Source organism: Propithecus coquereli, unplaced genomic scaffold (assembly GCF_000956105.1).
Source record: "Propithecus coquereli isolate 6110/MARCELLA unplaced genomic scaffold, Pcoq_1.0 Scaffold2, whole genome shotgun sequence".
Classification (NCBI taxonomy): Eukaryota; Metazoa; Chordata; class Mammalia; order Primates; family Indriidae; genus Propithecus; species Propithecus coquereli.
The window spans coordinates 9,422,173-9,423,186 of record NW_012144966.1 but is presented as its reverse complement, the minus strand read 5'-3'; the positions used below and the strand labels follow the sequence as shown (position 1 = coordinate 9,423,186).

Below are 1,014 nucleotides of genomic sequence, written 5' to 3'. Positions count from 1 at the left end.
TTTTAAAGTAGAGCAGAGTAAAGGAGTTGATATAAAGACCTACAGGGGAGTATGAATTAAAATGAAGAAGAAATTAGTAAAATCTAGAGGGGAGTGGGAACATTGGATAATATTAGAATCTCTGTCTCAGATAGTTTCAGTAAATTTCACTTGGTTTCTGAATCTTGTAATGTGTGATACCAACTAAAAGAAAAATGTTGTATTTTCTTTTTCAGATAGGACATATTTTAACATTTTGATCTTTATTTAAATTCTTTAACTTTTCAGGAAAATTTGTGTAGCCAGAGAGGTTTGGTACCCAACACGGATGGTCAGACTTTTCAGATTGCAATTTCTAGCCAGATGAGACAACACTATGACAGAATTCATGAGACACTAATGAGGGTTTGTATAAAGTACAGTTCAGGTATATTTTGCCAATATTTAATGTTATTTAAATACTAAGAACATAAGGCATGTTGCATTGATTTGTTTCTCCCTTTTACATTAGAAAAATGGCCCTGCTAGACTATTGACTTCATCAGCAAGTACTTTGGAGCACAGTATAAGAGCGTATCATACCATGAATAAATTTCTTGGCTCTTTCATCGATCATGTATGTATGTCAACATTTGTATTTAAGCTAAAATCAAATGCAATTTTTAAAAATTTAAGCGGAAATGTCAATTTATTCAAGTCAAGTCAGTAGACTTTGACCCCCTCCCTTTTTTTATCTGTCAAATTTAATACTTAGGAATAATATGTTTTAAAAGGATATTTTTAGCCATTAACAAACTATGGTTTAGGGAGGATAGAGTTAGGTTATGTAAAAGTAAAATGAGATTTTACATGTGTGTTAACATAATAATAATTCCCTTAAACTATGTCTATACTGGAATTTTGTTAGCCAGTTACTGAAATAATACTATATTATTAATTATCGAAATCCTTAGGTTATGCTATGATTATCTACCTGAAAAGCTTGTTATAAATTGATTTTCAGTATATCTAGCCCAAAATACTATTAATTAATGC

At 30.3% G+C, this 1,014-nt stretch overlaps 1 protein-coding gene across 1 annotated transcript in view; it reads left to right on the top strand.

Moving 5' to 3' along the window:
• The window catches only part of TMEM67 (transmembrane protein 67), a 51,208-nt gene that overhangs the window by 45,781 nt on the left and 4,413 nt on the right, over positions 1–1,014 (top strand). Inside the window, exons 23-24 of the mRNA XM_012643534.1 lie at positions 265–384; positions 491–599. Of these exons, the coding sequence (XP_012498988.1) occupies positions 265–384; positions 491–599 (229 nt within the window). The remainder of the gene's footprint in view (positions 1–264; positions 385–490; positions 600–1,014) is intronic.